At 42.5% G+C, this 19742-nt stretch overlaps 1 protein-coding gene across 1 annotated transcript in view; it reads right to left on the reverse strand.

Annotated features, from left to right (window-relative positions):
* cpa6 (carboxypeptidase A6) overlaps nucleotides 1-19742 on the reverse strand; it is a 99773-nt gene that overhangs the window by 30151 nt on the left and 49880 nt on the right. Inside the window, exons 3-4 of the mRNA XM_060899861.1 lie at nucleotides 18299-18423; nucleotides 8083-8197 (exon numbers count right to left, since the gene is read on the reverse strand). Of these exons, the coding sequence (XP_060755844.1) occupies nucleotides 8083-8197; nucleotides 18299-18423 (240 nt within the window). The remainder of the gene's footprint in view (nucleotides 1-8082; nucleotides 8198-18298; nucleotides 18424-19742) is intronic.

Genomic DNA, 19742 nt, shown 5'->3' on the forward strand with positions numbered 1-19742 from the left:
TTGCCCGCCCAGCTCAAAAGTTGCCACCAAACATGGAAGTTGCGCTGTACATGGATGTGACAACACAGAAAGGAGTCTGTTTTTACTGCCGACGGGAGAGCCCCTGAAGACGCAGTGGCTTAATTTTATTTACTTCAATAATACGCCGTCGAGTCTACCTAAGACGGTGTATGTTTGTCGGAAGCATTTTCCTGATGAATGTTTCCACAACTTGGGACAGTACAGGGCAGGTTTTGCACATCAACTGTCACTGAAGCCTGGGTCCGTACCAAGCATCCCTGCCGCATCAGCCACAAACACCGAACAAGTAAGTGTATAACTGTTAAGTCGTTTTGCCGTGTTTTAAAATCGGTGCCACGTTAGCCTTGCAATGGCTACATTAGCTGTGCAGCTAACCGCTTCCTGCAGTTAGCCAGGTACTCTGCGCTACAAAACCAAAAAGCATGCAGCATGCTCTGTTATAATAGCCAATCAAAACAGTTTTTACAAAGACACCCACATTCTTTTTTTTAAGTCACTCGTTCATTTTATTTGTTTGTTTGTTCAGTAAAAACCCAAACATTTGTTGAATTTATTTTATTTCCTCGCGTCGCACCTTAATGACGTCAGCGCGCGGTATTTTTCCCTTCGCGGTTTGTTCCTTCTCTCTCGCCATAGTAAGACACCCACATCCGCTTGTTCTGACCCACTGGAGGTAGCGTCACAGTGCTGTTAGCCAATCAGAGGTAACATGTTTACATGTCATGAATATTAATGAGTAAGAGCTGAAATCCTGTCGCTCTCCCGCCACCCGCTCTTCCACCAAACTAGAACAGCCTGAAACAGGAGAACCACAGCATTTTTTTCACCAAAACCGGCTCACAGGGCATTCATTCATACTAGAGACCACCGCACAATTAATGAAAAAACGATGCCATGGGACCTTTAAATTTAGTTACTTCTTTGATTTTTTTTCTCCTTTGCAGTTGATGTTGCATGTGGGCTTTTGCTCTTTCTTGGAGATCATGGTTAAAAAGTCAAAAATTGATGGAAGATAAATAAATAAAAACAAATTTCACTCTGAAGGCCTCCAAACGCAAAAGACCTGCTGTTATAGAAAATTAATCAACACCTAACCAATTAGAATTGAGAATTTAACTCGATAAGGGCTGTGGTAAAATTACCGTAAAATAACACATACATTTGTAAAGAATTTATTAAAGTCTCTTTAAATTGTTTACACAAGTTTGGAAATACGAATAATCCCGGCAGCTTACCCTTCTGGACAAGAAAGTCGCTTGGAAGTGTGCTTTTGATGGTTAATGCCAGACAATTCTTTCTTTTTCTAAATACTACCTATTACGCTATAGACACAGTTAGGTTTACACGCTTACCTGCTGGTCACGTTTTTGTAGATTTCTACAGTAAACATCAAATGTTAGAAATACCCCAATTTAGACATCTAGCTGCAGCTAGCTCATCTTGGTGATGTCTTAAAATGCCAAGGCTTCAAAATTCTGACAGCAATTGTAAAATAAGAGCTGATAAGCACACGAAGGCAGAAAGGCCCTTCTTTCTCCGTTCAGTAATCTCATTACCTTATAATCATTCCTGATAACAAGCCACCATTATTTATTTAATGTGTTAAGGAAATCTTGTGTGGCTCCTGTCAAGATGATGACAGGGTGTTCCCGATATTAAGATGTGTGTGAGATGTGTTATTACCCGCTCCATTTCAAGACTAAATGGAGCCTCATTCATCAGCACATGGAGTGGATGGTCTCAACTGCAAAGTGATCTGTGAATGAACGAGTTCATCTAAGGCCCTGTCCACACGGCAACGGATTCAGGTGACTCCGATACAATTGCTTATCGTTTAGGCCTGGTGTCCACACGGCACCGGCGTTTTGGGTGCCCAAAATGCAATCTTTTTGAGAACGGGTTCCAGAGTGGAAAGATCTGGCAACGTTGCCGTTGTGAAGTCATCTGGATGAGTAGAACGGATTTGTTTACGATGACGTCACAACCACATGACTGTGAGTGCTTCACGCCGGGTAGAAGTGTAACGAATATCACCAGGAAAAAGCCTTACAGAGCACTAGTGAGAGTGAAACACGAGCTTGGATATTATTATTATTATTATTATGTTCAGTGTTAGTTCACAGTAGTAATGCAAGAAGCAGAATAGTGACAGTAATAGTGAAGCAAAAACATGCAATTGTACAAACACTGCAGCTCTACAGCAAAATATTCATTTATGAAACGGTCTGATTCTTAACACCAGTAGTGCCAATGATCTTCTCATTGCGATGCGGTGCGAGTTGTCAACAAATCCTATAACTTGGTTCATGAAACGCGCTTACAAAATATTTTCACTGTGAATATTTATTGTGTAATGGTGCAAAGTGTGAGAGAGAGAGAGAGAGAGAGAGAGAGAGAGAGAGAGAGAGAGAGACTCTGCCCTTAGGGCAGAGTCAATCCCGCCAGCAAAAATAGGGAAAAAAAAGGAGCGATCTCACCTCTTCAGATGTTGATTTAAGTCCGACAATACATTCCTCAAAAAGGGCGTAGAGGAGCAAATTAATCCATCAACGTGTAATAGTGTAGCATTCAATTTATTCCGGACCATTAAAGACGCCGCCTTCCGCATAGAATCATACGTCATCCTCGCCGCCATATTGGATAGGTCAAAGCGGAGAATAAAGATTAGCTGCGTTTAACTGTACCAACAGGTTTGCCGTCCAAACGAGATCACATGGGATTACCTTTCACAGGTGAGACTGGAAAAATACTTTTCATTGTATTTGGTCATTATAATGTAATTTTACGAACAGATTTTCCTGACTTTATGGCTAATATGAAGTCTCGCGCATAATAGTTTATGCGCATGCGTCCTTACTTCCTCTATTGTTCTGGTGTCTCCGAAGGGACCGTCTTACAGCGCCCTTAGAGGTGTGGCATGTGTATTGCATCGTTTTCAGCAAGCGTTGCGTTGCCATATGGACCTGATATTTTACTGATTGTTGCCCATTTGGACGCGATATATTTTTAAATAACATCTCGTTGCCGTTGTCGTGTGGATGTAGCCTAAGGCTGAAAGAAACCCTGTGTGGTGTGGAAATGAAAAAACAACCAACCAACCATCTCACTTTAAATTATGTGGAATTTGGTGTGAATCTGCTCTGTAACGCTGTGTCATAGCTTCATAACTAAGCACAATATTTATAGATGTCAATATTTAGCAATTATTTGAGTCGCGATGGTTCCATAAACCAATCAGATTTCAGCACTGTATCCTGTAATACCATATGCTGTAAGCTCAAGTAGATATACACTGCGTTCCAAATTATTATGCAAATGACATTTTTCACTGGTTTTCCAAAATAAATAACTAAATGACAAGTCATCATAATTTTCAAGTCATCAACCGTTAGAGTACAAAGCAAATGTTTTTGAACGAACCTTCCAATGATAACTGTATTCATCTCATTCATCTCATTATCTGTAGCCGCTTTATCCTTCTACAGGGTCGCAGGCAAGCTGGAGCCTATCCCAGCTGACTACGGGCGAAAGGCGGGGTACACCCTGGACAAGTCGCCAGGTCATCACAGGGCTGACACATAGACACAGACAACCATTCACACTCACATTCACACCTACGGTCAATTTAGAGTCACCAGTTAACCTAACCTGCATGTCTTTGGACTGTGGGGGAAACCGGAGCACCTGGAGGAAACCCACGCGGACACGGGGAGAACATGCAAACTCCTCACAGAAAGGCTCTCGCCGGCCACGGGGCTCGAACCCGAACCTTCTTGCTGTGAGGCGACAGTGCTAACCACTACACCACCGTGCCGCCTGATAACTGTATTTTTTTTTAAATTGAAAAACTGAAAAAATTGAAAATGCACTGTTCCAAATTATTATGCAAAGCAGAGTTTTAAAAGATTTTGTTCTTGTAAAGAATTAAAAATGGCCATTTGTGAAATTGGAAGCATCAGCAGGTGATAATTACTCAAAAACATCTTACAGTTCTAGTTCCATTACTGGATTTGTAGCTGATTCACAGCACACACATAATTGTGCAGATTAAGGCGCATTAAGAAAGGTTTCTGTCCGATAAATACATTCGATTAAGAGAATATATGCTAAAATATATTACAAAGCAGGAAAAAGGTGAAACAGTTCAAATTTGAAGCTGCTGGTAGCTCTGGAGTCCCACAAACACCAAGAAGATGTTATGAAGAAACCTTCTATTTGGCCCACCTTAACTAATGCTCACAAGCAGAAACAACCTAGAAATACAAGAAAACCACATGCATGAGTGCATAGGTATTCTTAACAGCATGAGATGGTGCACTGCCATGCCCATACATGAAGACGATATAAAGTGGTCAGTAGTCAGTCTTAAACTCAACATACTTCCCAAACATCATTTTCACACATTTGGGTACCCTAAAGGAGGCATCCAGGTGTCTCCCCATGATTCCAGCCCAAATCATGACTGTCTCCTCTTTGCTGATGTAGTAGCCTTATTAGGACATGGTGGTCATTCACCAACCATCCACCTGGAGCATCCAGGGCACTCAACAGTGCAAGGACACTCAACAGTGAACAAGACTGTTTGAAAAGTAGTCTTTATGTATTTCTAGGCCTACTGGAGTCTTTTCTGCTTGTGAGCATTGGTTAAGGATGACCAAATAGAAGGTTTATACATAACTGCATATCTACACCTTGGTGTTTCTTAGACTCCAGAGCTACCAGCAGCTTCAAAAGTGACTTGTTTGTTGCTTTGTAATAGTATTTTATCATTTACTCTCTTGTTCTGATGTATTTATCTGGAAGAACCTTTCTTAATGTGCCTTTATCTGCACAAACCCGTGTGTGCTCTGAATCAGCTACACATCCAGTAATGCAACTTGAACTGTAAGATTTTTTGATTGAACTAGGTTTTGATTCCAGTAATTATCACCTGCTAATGCTTCAAATTTCATAAATGGCCATTTTCAGTTCTTTACAAGAACAACATCTTTTGAAACTCTGCTTTGCATAATAATTTGGAACAGTGCATTTTCAGTTTTTCAATTTTTAAAAAAATACCGTTATCATTGGAAGGTTCATTCAAAAATATTTGCTTTGTACTCTAACGGTTGATGACTTGAAAATTATGATGACTTGTCATTTAGTTATTTATTTAGGAAAACCAGTGAAAAATGTCATTTGCATAATAATTTGGAACGCAGTGTAGGTCAAGCGCTTCAGTTAATGTTAACCTCGAACATCAGAATCTCATCTCATCTCATTATCTGTAGCCGCTTTATCCTGTTCTACAGGGTCGCAGGCAAGCTGGAGCCTATCCCAGCTGACTACGGGCGAAAGGCGGGGTACACCCTGGACAAGTCGCCAGGTCATCACAGGGCTGACACATAGACACAGACAACCATTCACACTCACATTCACACCTACGGTCAATTTAGAGTCACCAGTTAACCTAACCTGCATGTCTTTGGACTGTGGGGGAAACCGGAGCACCCGGAGGAAACCCACGTGGACACGGGGAGAACATGCAAACTCCACACAGAAAGGCCCTCGCCGGCCACGGGGCTCGAACCCGGACCTTCTTGCTGTGAGGCGACAGCGCTAACCACTACACCACCGTGCCGCCCAACATCAGAATGAAGAAACAAATATTTGCATGATCGGTTTTCTGATTGCTCTTTTTCCAGTCCTCAGCTGTCCAGTTTTGGTGATTTGGTGCTCACTGTAGCCTCAGATTCTTTTTCTTGACTGATGAGAACAAAAACCAATGTGGTCTTCTGCTGTTGTAGCTCATCCACCATAAAAATTTAACTTTTTGAGATGCTTTTCTGCTCACCATGGTTGGAAAAGAGCACTTATTTGAGTTACTGTTGCTTTCTTACCAGCTCAAACCAGTCTTTCTTGACCTCAATTATAACCCTTTTCCATCAACAGGGAACGTGTTCTGTTGCGGCTCATGCACCATATTTTGCCATTCAGAGCATTTCGACCAAAAATTAATCGGATCAGAACCTGAAAAGTTGTTTCCCAGTGGGAACCAAAATAAAGCTGGTGTTTCCAGCACAAACCATGATGACATCAGTGGGCGTGCCATTAGTTTGGAGAGAAAGCAGAGCACAGCAACGGAAAAGGATACATTTTCAGAAAAAATGGAATGAAAACGGCCATCCATTCATCCATTATCCGTAGCCACTTATCCTGTGCAGGGTCGCGGGCAAGCTGGAGCCTATCCCAGATGACTATAGGTGAGAGGTGGGGTACACCCTGGACAAGTCGCCAAATCATCGCAGGGCTGACACATAGACAAACAGCCATTCACACTCACATTCACACCTACGGTCAATTTAGAGTCACTAGTTAACCTAACCTGCATGTCTTTGGACTGTGGGGGAAACCGGAGCACCCGGAGGAAACCCACGCGGACACGGGGAGAACATGCAAACTCCACATAGAAAGGCCCTCATCGGCTACTGGGCTCGAACCCAGAACCTTCTTGCTGTGAGGCGACAGCGCTAACCACTACACCACCGTGCCGCCTGGAATGAAAACAAATATCTGCAATAACATAAAAGCTACCGGGTAATCAATGCACTCCATCATTTTGCTACTATTGTTTACTTCTGTTGTGTATTATGCAATGCCTTCTGTTTATGACGCATTCTTGATTACAATGGTTCTGCTCAAAACTGGTGAAAACGCAGGCTGGTACCAAGTCAAGTTTATTTGTATAGCGCTTTTAACAATGGACATTGTCGCAAAGCAGCTTTACAGAATTTGAATGACTTTAAGCATGAGCTAATTTTATCCCTAAGCCTGTGGTGACGGTGGCAAGGAAAAACTCCCTCAGACGACATGAAGAAACCTCGAGAGGAACCAGACTCAAAAGGGAACCCATCCTCATTTGGGCAACAACAGACAACATGACTATAACATTAACAGTTTTAACATGAAGTCAGTTTCGTTGATGTTATAACACTTCATTGATGGAAACTTGAGTACAAAACTGTTCATGATAACTGCAGTCCTAAAGTTAGCAAGTCAACTGTAGTCCTCAGCCATAAATGCATTACTGTAAGAGTCCAGAGCGTCCTCCAGGTGTGACTTTCAACTGTCCATATGGGGCCGTCATCCAAGGTTCAAAGAATCCTAAAGGTAACCGGTTCAGGAAGTGTTTTTTGGGGCGACAAAGGTTCCGGGTTCACAGCCAACAGGGGCCTTTCTGTGCGGAGTTTGCATGTTTTCCCCGTGTCCGTGTGGGTTTCCTCTGGGTGCTCCAGTTTCCCCCACAGTCCAAAGACATATAGGTTAGATAAAGTACCCAGCCACTAGGGTTGTACAAGACAGTGCATACCTAGTGCTGGTCCCAAACCCAGAACGATAGAAGGCCCAGTGTAAGATTAGCCTGTGCTAAACTGGTTATTAACCTTCTGAAAATAAAGTCTCATTCATTCAAGAAACTGGTCCCTGTTGGTCAAAAACCAGTATTATACTGTACGATATCCTAAAAAGCAGAGAAATACCGTTCACTGGCTGTTCCACACCATTCTGCATAAACTTTAAAGACTGAGATGGCATAAAAATCCAAGCAGTTTCTGAAATACTCAAACCAACCCATCAGGCACCAACAAACAAGCTACACTCAACGTCAAAGAGATAATATTTTCCCCCATACATGTGAGAGCATGAACTCAACCTCTTGACCTCTAGCTGCATTACGCTGCTGCTACATGATCAGCTGATTGGATCATTGAACCCCGGACAGATCTTTCATTCAAGGTGATTGCTCCTGAACCCGCATGGAGTGATTCATAGCATGCTTCTTACCCAGGTACAGATTTAGAATTGGTCTGAAATGCTTATCGTTTTTCTTTGCTTCTCAGTATGGATATGGACACCTACCTGACATGTTGAGTCATTCAAACTGAAAGGGCTTGCGATAATTTATCTTCAGGATTATACTTGACAAGTCACTTATTTTCTCAAAAAAGAAAAAAAAATCAGAACGAAAGAACCACTTGACTGCTTATTGAGTCACATCTTATACGAACTTGTTTTGTTACTCACCTCCTCTAGCGGATGATACACTTCATACTCGTACTGGAACACTGATCTGCGCTTTCTGTTTGACAGGTACCCTGTCTGTTTCTCCATTTCCCTCTGTACATCGGAAATAAGCAGTCTGTTGGAAACAGCAGGGGGCAGAGTGGAGTGCGTCAGCAAAAAAAAAAAAAAAAAACCTTCACACAATCTGCTGCTTTCCATCAGAGTTCAAGAACTATACCTCTTATATACAGTTTACGTTTACAGTAGGAAACTGCACGCGCAATACAGTATTTGCTACAACATGGGAAATCAGGCTGACTAAGAAGCTGGAGTACAGCGTGCAGTATGTTCTCCGCAGGAGGTCACGGATTCATTAATCAAAAACAGTGACTAAGAGAGGATTATGTAACAGTTGAGGTGAAAAAATTTTAAAATGGAGATAAACAGTAGCTCCGGTGATGAATAAATATATAAATAAATAAACATACAGCTCAGTAATATGAACGTTTTTCCATTTATCACTGGATTGGATTACAACTTGACATCCATCCATCCATCCATTATCTGTAGCCGCTTTATCCTGTTCTACAGGGTCGCAGGCAAGCTGGAGTCTATCCCAGCTGACTACGGGCGAAAGGCGGGGTACACCCTGGACAAGTCGCCAGGTCATCCCAGGGCTGACACAGACACAGACAACCATTCACACTCACATTCACACCTACGGTCAATTTAGAGTCACCAGTTAACCTAACCTGCATGTCTTTGGACTGTGGGGGAAACCGGAGCACCCGGAGGAAACCCACGCGGACACGGGGAGAACATGCAAACTCCACATAGAAAGGCCCTCGCCGGCCACGGGGCTCGAACTTGGACCTTCTTGCTGTGATGGTGGCAGCGCTAACCACTACACCACCGTGCCGCCCTACAACTTGACATCGTTTTTATACCAGACGTATTTACACCTCAGTGATTTTTCACCTGGAATGTTTGCTCTTTTACAAACTCTGTTAGCAGAAGTATGCTCTTGTAACATACAAGAATCATTTTTATTTCACCATACGCTGTACATTTACATGCATCATATGCATTTTTGCTTGGGGTTTGGTCACAACATGATATATTCAACACAGTTTATAAAAACACACAGAGGGCTGACTGCATTCAATGGAAAAGTCTGTGCAAAAGTCTTGGGCACATGCAAAGAAATGCTGTAGACCAAAAATGGCTTAAAAATAATGAAATGAAATCTTAACATTAACAAAAAACAAAACAAAAAACAGTAAGCAGTAAGCCATAATAAATGGCTTAACATTTGGTGTGAGACGACCCTTTGCAGGTCCAGTGAGTGCAGTTGTATGCGGAAATGAGCTGTAGGTTTTACTGAGCGTCTTACAGAACCAGCCCCAGTTCTTCTGGACACTTTGACTGTCACACTCGCTTCTTCATTTTGCACCGAAACCCAGCAGCCTTCATTATGTTTTCTTTTTTAATCTGAAAAGCGCTCTCATGGAATATGCTGCTCAGATACAAACTTTTTTCCAGTAACATTTAATTTTGTGCTGAAAAACGAACATTTGGACTCTAAAATATGTTTTTGTACCGACTCGATAATGTAGAAGTCATAAAATAGAAATCTATAACAAAGTTTGTATGAAAAAAAATCGGGTGTCTAAGACTTTTGCACAGTATTGTATATAATTAATAATAGCACTGGGATATAGTAATGACTATTTAATGCATAATGTATTTAATGAATCATCTCATCTCATTATCTGTAGCTGCTTTATCCTGTTCTACAGGGTCGCAGGCAAGCTGGAGCCTATCCCAGCTGACTACGGGCGAAAGGCGGGGTACACCCTGGACAAGTCGCCAGGTCAGCACAGGGCTGACACATAGACACAGACAACCATTCACACTCACATTCACACCTACGGTCAATTTAGAGTCACCAGTTAACCTAACCTGCATGTCTTTGGACTGTGGGGGAAACCGGAGCACCCGGAGGAAACCCACGCGGACACGGGGAGAACATGCAAACTCCGCACAGAAAGGCCCTCGCCGGCCCCGGGGCTCGAACCCAGGACCTTCTTGCTGTGAGGCGACAGCGCTAACCACTACACCACCGTGCCGCCCAATTATGTTTAATAATTTAATAAATACATCTCTCTTTCACACACACTGTAACTTGACCAAGAATGTGTGTGTTGTGTGTTTTGCTCAGTCCAAGGTTTACTGACCTAGTCACTGTTGTCATAGTCTGACATCCTACGTCGCACACACACACACACACACACACACACATACTGTAGCATAGCTGCATATCCACACAGACACACACACACACAGACAGATATCAAACAGTGATGTCATTTCATCCACACAGATAAGACACATATAAAATCCCTGTATTCTCTCGTTGTATTGGGGGACTTGAGAATAAAGATTGTGGGGTTCCTTTCTTTTTTCTGCGACTCACCCCCAGACGTCTGGGTGACACGAGGGGACTGATCTCGAGATGGTGAGGGCCAGAGGTGAAAAAAAACCTAACACACACACTATTGCAGATTTCCTTATAACCACATACTTCTATTTAATTGTAGTAAACTCGTGTCTTATCGAGTAAAAATGGATCCAAAAAGCTTCTTTTGCATTAAACTTTGAGATGATTCGGCCAAAAGTTTACATACATCAAGGCTGAAGATATACAAACTCAATTTTTCACACCTCCATGTGTTTCACATTAACATACATTTAAGTCAGTTGGGGTCATTTCAAAATAAGTAGACAGGTTTAATTCGCTTTAATGCACAGGTGATTATAGGAAATTGCACGCATTGATTGGTAGAGAAATTCAGATCATTTCTTGATAATCACCTTGAGTGACTCGGCAAAATGGCAGCCAATCGCTTCGTCCCCATAAGTGAGGAAGAATTACAAATGATGAAAGAAAATGCTGTTCCTAAAAGCACTAAAGACGCTACGAAGTTTGGTCGAAAACTATTCAAAGGTAAAGTGGAATTGGGATTGATTTCAAAACAAAGTATTATATGTGACTTGGCGTTGATAAGTGATACAAGTTAGAAATAATTTTTTAATACTTTTTTTTATTTTCTTGAGATAATTACCTGTGTATTTATACTAAAGCAATTATCCACCTCAGTCTCAGTGACTATCGGTGAATAATAACTTCAACTTTGTCTCAGTTATTATTCACCGATATTCACTTCGCCTTCTGTGAATGTTAAATATAAAATTTTTCATTGGGTTAAAAAAAAAAATTATATATTATATATTTCTTGGCATTGCCTTTTAATTGCTTGAACTTGAATCAAATTCTTGAGGTAGCCTTCCACAAGCTTCTCATTATACGATGCTGGAATTTTTGCCCATGCCTCCAGACAGAACTTCGTAACTCCGTCGGGTTTGTGGACCTTCTTGCTCAAATACTTTTTCAATTCAATCTAAAATTCTTCTGTGGGGGCGGCATGGTGGTGTAATGGTTAACGCTGTCGCCTCACAGCAAGAAGGTCCGGGTTCGAGCCCCATGGCCGGCGAGGGCCTTTCTGTGCGGAGTTTGCATGTTCTCCCCGTGTCCGCGTGGGTTTCCTCCGGGTGCTCCGGTTTCCCCCACAGTCCAAAGACATGCAGGTTAGGTTAACTGGTGACTCTAAATTGAGCGTAGGTGTGAATGTGAGTGTGAATGGTTGTCTGTGTCTATGTGTCAGCCCTGTGATGACCTGGCGACTTGTCCAGGGTGTACCCCGCCTTTCGCCCGTAGTCAGCTGGGATAGGCTCCAGCTTGCCTGCGACCCTGTAGAACAGGATAAAGCAGCTAGAGATAATGAGATGATATATAGGGCGGCACGGTGGTGTTGTGGTTAGCACTGTCGCCTCACAGCAAGAAGGTCCGGGTTCGAGCCCCGTGGCCGGCGAGGGCCTTTCTGTGTGGAGTTTGCATGTTCTCCCCGTGTCCGCGTGGGTTTCCTCCGGGTGCTCCGGTTTCCCCCACAGTCCAAAGACATGCAGGTTAGGTTAACTGGTGACTCTAAATTGAGCGTAGGTGTGAATGTGAGTGTGAATGGTTGTCTGTGTCTATGTGTCAGCCCTGTGATGACCTGGCGACTTGTCCAGGGTGTACCCCGCCTTTCGCCCGTAGTCAGCTGGGATAGGCTCCAGCTTGCCTGCGACCCTGTAGAACAGGATAAAGCGGCTACAGATAATGAGATGAGATGAGATTCTTCTGTGGAATTCAGGTCAGATTCAGATTCCTTTTGGGACCTAATGATCACTGTCCGGTCCCTAGATTTTAATTTTTGCATACAACTGATTGTACAGATGCTTGAGGTACCTTCAGTTGTTTGGAAATTGCTGTTAAGGAGGAACCAGATTTGTGGAGATCCACATTGTGTGGTTTTTTTTTTTCTTTTTTTAAGATCACGGCTGAGCTGCTTGGATTTTTGCATGGTGTTAAGGGTAAAAAGGCACTACTGTCTCTAAAGGAAAGCTGTATTATAGCCACAGGTGTGCTCCTAATCAGAAACTTCTCAACATCGTTACGTCACTTTCTGGAATCTTCCATACTGTTTAAAGGAAAATCAACTTTGTGTACGCAAACATTTCACTCATTGGAATGCTGATATTATTAACGCTGAAATAAATCAATCAGTCTCTTATCAATCGTTGTAAAATGACCTCTGTTGTGAATGAAATGAAGTACGAGAACACGAAAGGTGTGGAGTTGTAAAACTCAGCTATATCCTAGCTGTTTATCATCTTTTCCTCCCAGTTACTGTACATCAGTGGCGGCTGGTAGTCTTTCCAACAGGGGAGGCTGGTCGGTTACGATATTTCCAGATTTTAAAAGAAAAAACACATCAATTTTGCCCATACTCTTGCCTCTGATCTGGCTGATTGTTGGCAGCGTCACAAACTGTGAAATAACAGGTTCTTTTGGCCCATTAGCCTACTGTCCAATATACATGATGGTGGTGTTGGGGGGGGGGTATATTTTAACATTTTATATTTTAAAATTGTGGCATGTTGTTTAAAAATTGATCATTATTGAAAGCAGCTCTTTGTCAGAAACCTCAGCAGTAGTAGTGGGCCTGTTAAGCATAACAATTGTGCACAAAATGAAAAAAGCATAAAACTTTCAGGGTTTGTTCTTGAAGGCATAAGCTTTAATTTGAGACGTGGAGGCATTCTCAGTTTGACCTCTGGGGTCAGCTAGAGGTCATTGACCTCCATATCACATCACATTTCTATGCATGAAATTAGAAAAGGCTGTATCTTAACATCTAAATGTGATGTAAATGTAAAATAAATGTGTTTTTCCATGTGCCTGGACATGAAAAAAATCACATATAATACTGATATTCCTCTTAGGTGTAACTTCAGGGGTCAGGTAGAGGTCATTGACCTTTGAAATTTGAAGTTTCTATGCATGACATTCTAGACGGGTGTATCTTAGGATCTAAATGTGATAGAAATGTGAAGTTAATGTGTATTTCCTTGTTTCTGACCATGAGAAACCCATTTTTGATACTGATATTACTCTTACAGGTCATCTCTGGGGTCAGCTAGAGGTCACTGACCTCCAGCATAATGCATTTCTATGCATAAAATCAGAAACGGGTATATCTTAGGTTCTAAATGTGATAGAAATGTAAACTAAATTTGTATTTCTATGATTCTGTACATGAGAAACCCATTTTTGATACTGATCTCATTCTGAGAGGTCAACATCATGGAGAACAGGCAAGGTTGGGAAACATCCCACATTTTGATAAATCTATATAAAAATCTCATGTGTTTTGGATTGTAAGAAACAATTCCATATGAATATGAACATGACTGAAATATACTTCAACTTGCCAGAAATTATAAACTTTAACTAATCAAAAACTTGAACTACAATCAAAACTCTAAATGCAGTGTAAACAGTTGAACAGGTTCCATAAAGAACATTTTAAAATCACTATAGTATCTACATTTATTCTAAGGGCCTTGACCTTTGGGGATTACAATGTTGGCCTACAAATTGTAACTACAGAACACTGATTTAGTCGCTGCAGTCACCAGAGCATGTGCACAGTGCTGTGCACTTTAAGGCTGCCTTTTTACATCTACAGTGCCCAGTACAACCCTTTTTGCAACCACAGTGCACAAGTTCATAGCAAGCCTGTGAAGCTTCAGGGAGTGTTGTCCAAAGTGGCTGCCATCCAGCATCGGTGTCAATCCATCCCCAGTCTGATGGACTGGGCAAACATGGTTGAGAAACCAAAGCAAGGTTCCATATATTAGCCTGGTACATTGCTCTTTTTATGTGTTGCCTCATGAAATGAGTTGTGTCATGTCCAGAAACATGGAATCATATATTTACTTTACATTTACAGTATTTCACATTTTAATCCAAAGATAGATTGTTTCTAATTTCATGCTTAGAAATGCATTATCGTGGAGGTCAGTGACCTCTAGCTGACCTCAGAGGTGACTTATAAAAATGATATCAGTATTAGAAGTTAGTTTATCATGGCTAGAAACATGGAAATACACATTTAGTTTACATTTCTATCACATTTAGAACCTAAGATATACCCGTTTCTAATTTCGTGCATACGGTAGATATGCATTATGCTGGAGGTCAGTGACCTCTAGCTGACCCCAGAGATGACCTGTAAGAGTAATACCAATATTAAAAATGGGTTTCTCATGGTCAGAAACAAGGAAATACACATTAATTTCACATTTCTATCACATTTAGATCCTAAGATACACCCGTCTAGAATGTCATGCATAGAAACTTCAAATTTCAAAGGTCAATGACCTCTACCTGACCCCTGAAGTTACCCCTAAGAGGAATATCAGTATTATATATGATTTTTTCATGCCCAGTTACATGGAAAAACACATTTATTTTATATTTACATCACATTTAGGTGTTAAAATACAGCCTTTTCTAATTTCATGCATAGAAATGTGCCATCATGGAGGTCAATGACCTCTAGCTGACCCCAGAGGTCAAACTGAGAATGCCTCCACGTCTCAAATTAAAGCTTATGCCTTCAAGAACAAACTCTGAAAGTTTCATGCTTTTTTCATTTTGTGCACAATTCTTCTGATAATAAGAGCTTAACAGCCCCACTACAGAGCTGGGTGCCACACATTTCATTCAATGACACTTTCCCTATATTTTACTTATTTTGACTGAGAAATGTTTTATTGACAATTTTGATAACCCTTCACTTTTAATCCAGGTCTGTAGTGTGAAATGTTCTCGACTGTGTTTTTGTTTAAAAATGTTTTCCAAATTGTAGCTGTGTTTAATTCATATCCAGAAAAATATATATTCCAATATAATATACTCAGCATAAACATTTTAAATATATTCTATATTTTTGGTCCATCCATGACATATTACTAAAGTAGCCTATTTACTGTTGTTGATGTGGGTCGCTTGCTGTTAGCCAATTCACTTTCTCGTACCAGGAGAGCTGAAAGGAACGAGTATTATTCCCTACCTTTTTCACCAAGTCAATTTGAGGCGTTGGTCTACCCTGCTCTTTAATTTTAATTTTTCCCTCGAAAGGAAGACTGGCAAATGGCTTCGCCAAAATTAAATCAGCAATGCTTGGCATCCGTGCGCAGCTTTCTTGCTAGCTGACTAGCCCCCTCAAGTTCAAGTTCAGTCACTCAAATAAACGAAATTTCTGGAACTAAGATAGCAAACTTGACAACACTATATTTACACTTTATTTACAATGAAAATATATACAAACTAAAAAAGCTGGTAGAAACCGTATGTAATGAATGAAATCGAAATGTAAGTTGATCTCTTACAATACACCACAGCACTTGCGAATCCGCATGGGACTGAACTGAGATTCACCGCTGCCTGTCTATATTTGAAACGAGCTGTCAATCAAAGAAAATATCCGTCCGCTTTCACCAATCACCAGTCTCCTCGCGGAAACTGCCATGTCCCTCCCACTGTGAGGCTCGGAGTCCGTGGGCGGGCGTTTTCGCAGTATTTGTCCAATAACCGTCTTGCATTTTGAGATTGAAAGCGCATAGCTCCCAAATGCCATTGAAGTCCACTGAGGCCGGGCTGCATCGCGCTGTCACGAGGGGGAAAAACTCACGCACACATTAGGCGAACTGGGGAAAGTTATAACGGAATGATTTCGCACTGTAGTTGGGTTGAGCACATATATTTCTATGATTCTGGATCTGAAATAGCAATGTTATAAGGTCGGCTATAACATAAGCCTAGCGCAATTCATCCTACACGATGTTCGTCATTTTTAGAGGAGGCTGAGCCTCCCTCGTTGTCTTAGAGCAATCGCCCGTGCTGTACATCAGCCACTCTGGTCACAGGTCCTTATAAAATTTTAATAAAATCAATCATAGGTTTCAACCCAGAAGTACTTTTAAACAAATTTTTGAATTCTGACTTGCTTGCCAGTTTCATTTGGATAAAATTCACCATATGCTAGGTGAATTAATTATACTATGATCAGGAACGCTCTTTTTCCGAGACAAAGCTATTTTTAACACGCAAAATTGCGGTGCAACTCTACAGTATTCATCATTAGTAACCACTATCATTTTGTGCAAGTGGATTTATTACATTTGTAAAATTCAAGGATTTACTTTTTGCACATGTTGTAGGAAGAAACAACCTACACACAAAGAATATCATTGTAGCTAAAAGAAAAGCTCACTATTAAATATAATCTAACTGTTGAACCTTATGCATCCGTAACAGGTTTGCTGAAAGTCTACTGAAAGTTTTTTGCAGCCAAGAACCTGTTTGAATGTCGAAGCAGCCTATAAACTTTATAAGTATAATCCAAGCAAACAGAACCACAGAACCAAACCAATTGTGTTAAGAGTAAAATATTTATTTTAAACTGTTTATTTCAAAGCCAGCATGGTGGTGTAGTGGTTAGCGCTGTCGCCTCACAGCAAGAAGGTCCGGGTTCGAGCCCCGTGGCCGGTGAGGGCCTTTCTGTGTGGAGTTTGCATGTTCTCCCCGTGTCCGCATGGGTTTCCTCCGGGTGCTCCGGTTTCCCCCACAGTCCAAAGACATGCAGGTTAGGTTAACTGGTGACTCTAAATTGAGTGTAGGTGTGAATGTGAGTGTGAATGGTTGTCTGTGTCTATTGCCGCTTTTCCACTACCAACGCGGCTGAGTTGGGCTGAGCCGTGCCGTGCTGAGTTGGGCTGAGTCGAGCTGAGTGGGGCTGTTGGAGTTGCATTTCGACTACAACTGCGCTGAACCGTGCTGGCTGGAAGTGGGTGGACACATTGGGTGGAGTTAGCGAAAGTGGGTGGACGTCACGTAATGTTGTTAGGCGGCGCAAACAGTGACATCAGTGATCTTTTAAGCGGTAGTCTCACGACCCAGATAGTAAACAATAAACATGGAGTCGTTAGTGTTGCTGGTCTTGGTGCTGTGGCTTGTTGTCGCCGACAACGCCAACAGATACTGGCAAGAGCGTATAGATGAGGCGAGGCGCATAAGGCTTCAGAAATTCTCGTAATTTGTAATTCTTCTTCTTCCGGGTTTACAGATCCCAGCGCGCTCGCGGGGCGTGTGTGGGCATGTGAGGACACTCCTCCTCACCAATCAGTGCACAGGGGAGTGTCTCCTCACGCCCCTAGCCCCACTCGGCTCGGTTTGGCTTGCTTCAGCCCCACTCCAAAACCGTGCGAGTTTTGGGTGCTAAGCAGGGCTGAAGCGAGCTGAGTCGTGCTGCTCTGAGGTAGTCAAAACGCGAGCCGTGTCGGGCTGAAGTGAGCTGAAGCGAGCTGAAGTGAGCTGAAAAAGGGTAGTGGAAAAGGGCCATATGTGTCAGCCCTGTGATGACCTGGCGACTTGTCCAGGGTGTACCCCGCCTTTCGCCCGTAGTCAGCTGGGATAGGCTCCAGCTTGCCTGCGACCCTGTAGAACAGGATAAAGCGGCTACAGACAATGAGATGAGATGAACATCTTCAGGGATCCCCAGGCTCCACTTTGAGAACCACTGAACGAAAAGATGAAGGGAAGTTGAGCCAAAAATTTGCAGTGACATAAAAACTTCCACATATTCCAACATCTGAGTGATTGATGGATGGAATGAATGATGAACGTCTGCTTGGACTGGAGTCCAAGTCATGGGCCTGCAATAATCTTAGACAACGTAAGTGGACGGTTATTAAAAAAGCAAGGCTAGAAAGCCTTGGAAAGTCTTACTCATGCTGAACGTGCGCCCGTCTGAGCAGATTTTTGAGACGTGCTGTCTTGTCTCGTCCCACGTGGACGTCCACCGCTTTGCCCTCGTGGATAAGGTTAGAGCTGCTGGGCTGCCAGAGGTCCACCTGCACAACGTCACCCAATCAGACAGACACAGCCATGTAACAATAGGATACTGATATTAAGGATTACTATTAAAACTTTAACATCTTAAATAGCATCACAGTTTATTGTTGCACATTTTAGGTCACAATCGGCTGGCCAACTTCCCGACTAAGAGAGAGAGAGAGACAGAGACACTGCTAACAAGCCACACAGCCGCAACAAATTGAAAACATATGGTGGAACCCCAATAGTATTCCATGTCTCTCTTCAAGTGGAACTCCAGGTCTGCAGGATCATCATCCTTGACTTACCAACCAGCTCCAAACATGAACTTTCTTTTCACAAGTGTCTGCTAAATAAAGGAAACAATAACTTCAGAAAACTTTGCTTCTTCAGTTTCACTTTATTTAAGATGAAAGGCCATCGAGTGTGACAAATGTGCTTTGGAAATCAGGAAGGAAGCCAGTGCTTTTGCTCAGGACTGAAACAGTTAAACGTCTGTTCTGAAAGCATTAACACTTTCCTCTGAAGCTGTTAAAAAAAAAAAAAATCAAACCAAAGGCACTGGGAGAATGCCTAGCAGAGAGAAAACCCACCAATTTGTAGGCATCACAGTGTGCGTGTGCGAGAGTGTGTGTGGTATGAACTTGCCCCCGTTTATCCCACAGCTCACCAGCTGCATCCCATTTCAGTACAGCAGTAGGTTTGCTCGCACACTCACCTTTTAATGGCTGAATGGTTTTTACACATTCGACGCTGCAGAAGGTCGAGCACAAATAACGTTCTCCTTGTCCTACTCAAACCGTGTCCCCCAAACAGCTAATTCAGAGGTCCTGGATCACTAGTGGGCCACACTTGCAGGTAGATCTGATTGATAACGGTATAAAATGAGCTAGCAGGACTAACTATTTCAGGGGGAAAATGCATAAAAATGGCTAGATTTTGGCATCCATCTCATCTCATCTCATCTCATTATCTCTAGCCGCTTTATCCTGTTCTACAGGGTCGCAGGCAAGCTGGAGCCTATCCCAGCTGACTACGGGCGAAAGGCGGGGTACACCCTGGACAAGTTTTCAGGTCATCACAGGGCTGACACATAGACACAGACAACCATTCACACTCACATTCACACCTACGCTCAATTTAGAGTCACCAGTTAACCTAACCTGCATGTCTTTGGACTGTGGGGGAAACCGGAGCACCCGGAGGAAACCCACGCGGACACGGGGAGAACATGCAAACTCCACACAGAAAGGCCCTCGCCGGCCCCGGGGCTCGAACCCAGGACCTTCTTGCTGTGAGGCGACAGCGCTAACCACTACACCACCGTGCCGCCGGC

The sequence above is a fragment of the Neoarius graeffei genome, chromosome 19 (assembly GCF_027579695.1).
Source record: "Neoarius graeffei isolate fNeoGra1 chromosome 19, fNeoGra1.pri, whole genome shotgun sequence".
NCBI lineage: Eukaryota > Metazoa > Chordata > Actinopteri > Siluriformes > Ariidae > Neoarius > Neoarius graeffei.